This window comes from Platichthys flesus, chromosome 3 (assembly GCF_949316205.1).
Source record: "Platichthys flesus chromosome 3, fPlaFle2.1, whole genome shotgun sequence".
Classification (NCBI taxonomy): Eukaryota; Metazoa; Chordata; class Actinopteri; order Pleuronectiformes; family Pleuronectidae; genus Platichthys; species Platichthys flesus.
In genome coordinates this window covers 12811842-12819582 of record NC_084947.1, presented here as the reverse complement: position 1 = coordinate 12819582, position 7741 = coordinate 12811842, and the positions used below count along the sequence as shown (strand labels likewise).

The following is a 7741-nucleotide window of genomic DNA, read 5'->3' as shown; positions in this document are numbered from 1 at the left end:
ATATGAGAGAGAGACTGTGCCAGAGTTTAGTTGGTCCAGTGTTTGTAAAAAAACATGGCGGCCTCCTTAGAGGGAACCTGCTACCGATACAAATATAAAGTATTAATATATAAAGGGCCCATTCTAGGATAAAAACAACAATTTATACAATTTAGTCAAAACTCACTATTAAAAACATAACGTTTGTAATCTTACAAACCTTTAACCTGCATTCTCAGGCAATAACTAAAGTGTAGTATTTAGGAGCTGCCAACAGGGGGAGCCGGTGGAAACAAAATTCCCTACTGTGAGCACCAGGAGACTTTCTACAGCCCAAGCAGTCCTGATGTGTTATGTTGTTCTTGCGGGGGTCATGGGTTCCATCGACCTCTTAATGTTTTAAATATACAGATAACATCACTCCACAATGTGTGTTTCATTTTTTATTTCAGTCTCGGCAGTGAGATTCTGCATCCATACAAATACAAGTACTAAATCCAAACGCTGCATTGTGAGCCATGGCATGTATGAAAAAGAAAAATAACATCAGCCAGCTCACAGACAGTGAACATAATGTGGTAGCAGTAACCAAAGATAAACTGTGATGATGGAGTTCCAGCTATAATCACACAACAAAGATCATCAGGAGTTATAAAACAACCGGGGGAGTAACAGTGTATCTTGTGCATCAACAAACATACGATGATTTCTGTTTTCAGGCAGGTTTGCTCTAAAAATGTTTTCTGCAAAGAGTTACTCTACTTTTCAAGAAAAGAGGCTCTCGATTACAAACATGCAGGTGAACATGGACATGCATTCATCTTTTCTCAATGAACATCACCGAACTGTGGACTTTTTCTAATCTACTCCATCCCGTCTCTACCCTGAAGCATCAAGTGCATAACTCAAATGTCGGGATTCTTCAGAACTTCGACACACACTCACTCATACATGCATACACACACGTGCACAGTCCTGCTCTGCAAAGACAGTATTTTAGGCTTCTTCCTTGTCTGATTGCGACTATGCTGCGTTTTTGGCAGTGCTATTTTGTCCTTCGGACTAACTACTGTCTCTCATGCTCCCTGAGAGCACTCTGTGTTTCCTGTCACTTCCTAACCTGTGGAAAAAAAGGGCAAGTCCTCTTTCATGTTTGCTTATGACTGCTGTCATGCTTTATACCAGCATTGGTCTGTCAGTCAAGTACAAAAAGAGAAAAAAAAACAATAACCAGGGCAAAGATAGGCCAATACATTCAGAAGTATCATGCTAAGGCAATTTGAGCTGAAGGCTTTCCCCTGTCCGGCCTGTTTTACCTCATGATCCCTCATCGCTCTCAGACGAGGAGTATTTCTGGATACTTGTCACCAGTGTGTCCCTAAAACAAACCAGTCTTGACACATTTCACCACCACAGCCAGTGGGTCAACACATATGGTAATCCACCTCATATTCCCTATGTAACCACGCCTACCACGGAGAGCACAATCTCCAAATGGAATCAAAACCTTACACACCATTAGTAACACTTATCAACGTCCATTGGACTACATATTATTCTCAATGTTCATACTGTTGTTTAAGGGTGCAGCCCATGGCCCTCTCTTAGTGGCCATCAAATGTACCAAATATGAATATTAAAGACCTTTTCATTAACAACAGATTGACCCTGATGGCTCCTAGTTGTTAAAATAGTGTCCATTGTGTGTCAGCTTCTCTTGAGTAAAACCCAAAGGGAAAAGGACACAGCATTCAGTTTAAAGTCTTTGGAGCAAAGACTGCTCCCTTCCTCCTTTTTTAAGAAGCAGAAGTTACTCAGGGAGGCAGAAAAGGAGAAACTGGGAGATGGGAGTGTTTTGGTCCAAAATTACATATCACAGTCCCGTTTGATGACTACACCCCTCCTCAGGCTCCAGGGGTTCCGTTTTGCTGGCCCATGAGGGGGTCACCACCCTCCATGCCCTCCAAACCCTCCTGGACCGGAGTGATCTCCTGCTCGGCTGTGATCACGATGGTGTTCTCGTCTACCAGCTCACAGGTGGGGTTGGAGAACGCTGCCAGGGGCAGGTTGATCCTCTGCATCTCGCGCTCATACACCCGCTGGTCATGCTGTTTCTTTATGTCGCGACCCCTACACAACAACACACAACAGAGGAAACAGGCTGTGAACAAAACATGTATCATCACATTTTAAGTTCTTGAGTTATCTCTCATTTGGTCTCCACCAAGGAAATGTCCGGCTTGAAAGTGTCTGTGTCTGCTATTTAAAGTTAATGTAGTGTATATCTGAGATTTCCCTCCAGAAACAGCTGAGAAGGGTGAATGAAAGGTGTTAGCTGCCAAAACATTTAGCTGACAGAAGAATTATGAGTTCAATACTAGCAAGGTTGTGCGCCTGTTAATGAAGTAATACTTTATTCTTTCGTTATTTCTGAGCTAAACGTAAAAGCTATCATGAAGAAATCAGTGTGAAACTGTATTTGACAGTAGTCAAATAAAACAGTGATTATAGTGATGCCTTGCATAGCCTTGGAACCGATACTAAGCACAGCTCTGTTTTGGGAGACACCCAAGCCAAATATTCATGATAAGGAGCTCCTGATAGCTGTAGTACATGTAGATAACAGAGTCTGTTATAACAAGAGCCTGGTCTGTGACACAGTCGAGGGACAGATGGTGAAAGGGAACAGGGAGTTATCTGCTCCAAGGCAACAGAGTGATGGGAGGCAGCATGAAGCCTTTTCTACTCATCCGGAGCCAACACAGGAAAACATTCTGTATGTCCTTGACCGAAAAGGTTTAGAGGTCCATTTCAGCTCAAACTGTACTTGGTGTTGTTTTAAACCTTTTTCATGTTTCCCACAAGTTGTCTCTTTCCTCTTATCCTGATGATTTAACGTTTTACATTATTCACTTTGTGACCAGAACCAGAAACTTCCTGGAGCTACAGGACAACAGTTCGCCATTTCCAGTCTTAATGATGAGTTAAAGTGAGATTTTCAGGGTTCTATATGTGTACAAATACATATTATACAGCAGTTGTATACGTAACAGAGTTGTAAATTTGTAATATTTAATGATTACATGTAAAGGCCTCCATAGTCAACCGTGGAATGTTTTAGTTTTCATTACCCCCACGATCCCTTTTGGTGAACCCATCCTTTTGACTGTTGTACGAGAGGTACTTGATATTTGACGATATTCATAGTCCGGCCCTTTTCATCGAATCACAACAATAGACACCACCGGTCACACGTGCTCAGATGGAGGGGACGCCTGCAGGGGATTAGGGTCCCTGCGATGTGTTGCCTACACCTACTGGTTTGTTTACAGAGTTCATAGAGTCAATTATATCCAGGGAGGAATACAGTAGTTTTACGACCAGTCCTGGCCAGTGGTGGGCGTTTGAATTACCAAGATTAAGGTCACGCATTCATCTACAGTTTCACATTACTGAGGGTGATGTCACAGTGCTGAGTGCAGGTATGAACCCTATGACATAACATCCTGCTCCTCCTTATTAATAATCTCCATCTAAAAATAGAGAATAAAGACAGGGGCACGGCTAATCAGATCTGACGGCGTATCACAAAACAGTTTGGGCATTTTGTGACGTGCCAAAAAGGAATCAGAGACTTCCCCTCTTTTACAACACAGGGTCTGTCATTATACGCATTACATGACAGCAGCCATTGTGTGGGGGGGCTTTTCCGTCCAATCCAAGTCTTCCTCCATCTCTTTTCTTTCTAAAACGCTCAAAATAGACTGCAGGCATTTCATTTTCTGCCGCTGTGCTGTTGTGGTTGTTTTGCTGAAGGCATTAAAAAATGGCTGCATTACATCAAACTGGAAAACAGAGAGCATTGTTGTGGGATATGAACGACAGCTGACGCACTAAACTGGAGACTTTCCAGCACATTTCAAAACTACTTACAACACAACATGTGCTGATGGAAACAGAAACACAAGATGTCTGCATGTTCAGGATAATGACAACCTTGGAAACGAGATAGATGCTCCGCACTGGCTCCTCTGACCCAAACTGATAATGACAAAGTAATCTTGGTGGGGTTTAGATACTGACCTCTTATAGAAGTAGCCAACTGTGATGCCTACTCCAAGGATGATTATAATCGCCATCATGAGTATGCCGAGGACGTAGCCTGGAAAACAAAAGAACATAAAAGGTTAAAAACTGAACCTACAAGTGGCTCACCAAAGATATTTTGACTTAAAACTACAGTAACTAACAGCAGGATAGTGTGTACCACAAATAATATCATATATGCTGTCAGAGAAAATATAACTAGAACATACCAATTGTGCCAAGGTCCTTTTTTTTTTTGGGTGTTGTGTGCACTCGCTGGCTGATTCCCATCACTGGCTTCACAGCAGCGACTTCTCCCTGAGAAGCTCCTGACTTGGCCGGCTGAAAGCTCTCTGTGGGGGGAGCGCTTCCTGTCGGGTGGAGGGATTCGGCCTCTGCCGGCTCAGTGGAGACTTGTTCTAAAGACACAATAAAACAACGCTGGTGTTAAATGACTTTTCATCTCTTTCTATCAAATCTGAGCTGCATAGTTGTGTGGTGTATAGGACCAATGTGGGTTACATAGCAAAAGCAATTAGCTTTATGGCTTTTTATATAATTTATTATATGAATAAAATGAAGTGTCTTTATTGGTGTGTGATTACATTTGTTGAATTAGACATAAAGGTTGTTTATTTTAAGTCAATTTGTTGAAAAATTGTTAATCAACAGGTTTGTCTATATGGTAAAACAGACTATAATCAAATCTCACAGATTCCCCTTGCATGCCAACTGGAGCAAATTAAAGAATACAAAGTATGAATACAAACAGTTCAACCGTCAAACATTATTAGACAACATAGGAAGTTATCATTCACCTACTTAATGTGATTTATCTTTACGTGTCCTTTTCTTTTGTGATGTGTTACTGTTGTGTGTGTGTGTGGTGACACTTAATATAATGAGAAAACAGTCAACTTTGTCTCATTTGACTTTGATAGAGATGCATCAGGTGGACCTTGTGGTTTCCAATTACTGTTGGTTCAAGGACATTAGTACTGACACAGAAACCTCCTCAGACGCAGGACGCTGCTCTCGGTAAGTTGTTGGGTCATTTATCAGTTAGTAGAGTATCTGCACTCAAACTGCTTTTATCATATGTGCCCCACACATACAGGCTCTGTACGCTCGCCCCTCTCGGAAGACAGGAGGGCTCGGCTGCACATGTCTCACGGCTGCTCTTTAACTGATTTTTTTCTTTCTTTTTTTCATTTCCTTCCTACAGGTTGTTTACCAACTCGGCTGCAGTTTAACAGCACAGAGTCATATATTCAAAGAGCCAGTTAGCTGCCGTCTCCAGGGGAAGACTATTCGTCTCCGCCAATGAGCTCCGTTTCAGGGCGTGGTCAGCGTCTGTCTAGAAGGTGAACATTCTGACATGTGACTGCAGGGCTTTGTTGTTCTGAGACTTGGGCTGGCTTCAGAAACAAAGCGGAAACCAGGAGCAAAGTGTGCAAGGCTTCTCCGATAAGCTTTAAACTGACCTGCTGCAGCCTAATACTCCCAACTGGGAAAAAGAAAATGTCAGTAATCCAACTCTCTACTGATGAACTGCACATGGTTCATTTGTGGGAAAAAGACAAGAGGAAACTTTGTTTAAAGTTTTTTTAGGCTCATCAAAGATCGAAAAACTTGGCTGCATCCTCTCTCACAATCAAGGGCTCTATCTCCGCTCGAGCAAATAGGACATTTTCATAGCTACAAAAATGTCACCTCATTATTTTTCCAGAGCTGGCCCACTTTTTGAAAAACAATGAGAGCTTAACAGGGAAGGAAAGGAAGCTGCCAGCAGCGTCAAGAGAATAGAGTCTAAAAAAAACTTCCAGAGCATTCTGGGAGTTTTGTTGTTTTGGAACATGCATATTTGTTTTAACCCAGTTTGACTTTTGCAGGTGAAGTTTATCTAAGTGACAAATGATAATGAATACTGTCCCTCGCAGTGTTGACCAACCTTTGCACGTCTCAATTGCACAGGACTGTCTCTGGATTGTCTCGTCTGGGCTCACGATGTAGCACCAGGGCCTCGGAGAGGAGTCCGGGTTTCTGCAGTAATTGTGATCTCCAACACCTACAGGAGGGACGATAAACAAAAAGGAACAACATGTCTGTCTGTCACTGATGCCTCATGGAAACACTGCAGGCCTGTCTCCGTCTGCCTGCCTGCCTGCCTGTCTGTCCCGGCTGTTTGTGGAGTAAACCACTGGATTCATTAATCATTAACACTACTTCATCACACCACAATGAACAGGCGGCCATCAGCACAAAGAGTGGAAACAGCAGCTGCTCTATAAAACCTGTAAACACACAAATCAGTGGTGCGGTATCTGAAATGTGTGCTGTAAAAATCATCCATCTGTGCCAACGTGCTTTATTACAAACTCAAATGTTATTACACTCAAATGTGTAATAACATTTCTCTTCATCAGCCTCAGGCACATTTTAAAATTTAAATCCCCCATTTCCTGTTTTTCACCGTGATGCCAAAACAACAGAGAAAACAATCACAATTTTACCCTTCCTTTTCTAATAAGATAGTCAGTGACCAGTACTTTACAGAAAAAGAGAGCAGAAGTATTTTTTTTACCTGTGAGTGAATCCGGATGGACCTGAACATCATAGTCTCTGTCGGTGCTGGTCCAGTTGAGACAGGTCAGGCCTGAGGAGGAGCTCAGCTGCTCTCCTCTGTACTCCACACCATTGGAACTGATGCATTCTGACAACAACAGCAACAAAATACCATGTGGTCACATAACACATAAACACGAGGTATTGCGCAACAATAAAAAAAAAAAGTCAATAATAGAAATTCTAAAATAATGTTGTGATGCATGTAGTTTGAAGTAAACAGCAGAGCGTGTGTATTTATGAGGAATCAAATGCATACAAATGTAGGATTTTACCTTTTATGTCTCCATTTGAGGCACTGCTCTCCACCAGACACACGCTGAGGAAAACAACGTGCAGAGGCAGGAGCACTCTGCAGAGCTGCCCGGCTGAACCGACGGACACCATGCTGCGTCAAGGAGCTTCCTCTCTGTCCGAACTGAGGAGTGAAATGAAAAGAAAACGCACCGGGGCTGAGAGCAAAATGGCTGAAGAGCCTGTGCTGAATGGCTTCAGGCACACTGCTCCTCTGCTCTGGAGTCACAGCCCTTGTTTTTGTCAGAGCAGCTCAGCTTTCTTCATAAACAGCTTCAGTGGGAGGAGGAGCTGCTGCAGCACAGACCTCAAGGTCCTAAAGCCTCACCAGGTTCTCACTCACACACACGCACACTCGCACGCACGCACGCACACGCAAACACACACACACACGCACACAGGAAAGAACATCAGCTGAAAAACAACCCAGCACCCATCAGAACAGTCAAAACTAAAATGAAAGTTTTATCATTCCCATTTTTGTTTTGATTAATAAAGGCTCTATAATTCATCCCCTAAACTTTTCATTACTTCTCATCCCTGAACATTTCCTAACTTATCCCATGTTTTCAGGTTGTCTGTAAATATCCCTGCTCCCTGTTTTCATTTTCATTTGAAAACACACCTGCGTTATCTGGCTCCAAGTGCTTGGTGCTTTGGTCCAAACCCCTTTTTCCTTCCTGTTTCCCAGGCTTCCATGAGGCCTGCTCTGTGCTGGTGGTGCTGGTGGTGCTGGTGGTCTGATGTGGGCTCTGCA

At 42.8% G+C, this 7741-nt stretch overlaps 1 protein-coding gene across 1 annotated transcript; it reads right to left on the bottom strand.

Moving 5' to 3' along the window:
* Positions 1–407: 407 nt before the first annotated feature.
* Positions 408–7233, bottom strand: pik3ip1 (phosphoinositide-3-kinase interacting protein 1). The gene is made up of 6 exons (XM_062381985.1): positions 6966–7233; positions 6650–6778; positions 6017–6133; positions 4296–4484; positions 4063–4141; positions 408–2109 (listed from the first exon to the last, which is right to left on the bottom strand). The coding sequence occupies exons 1-6, from the start codon at positions 7075–7077 to the stop codon at positions 1884–1886; spliced, it is 852 nt and encodes a 283-aa protein (XP_062237969.1). The 5' UTR covers positions 7078–7233; the 3' UTR covers positions 408–1883.
* Positions 7234–7741: the final 508 nt, after the last annotated feature.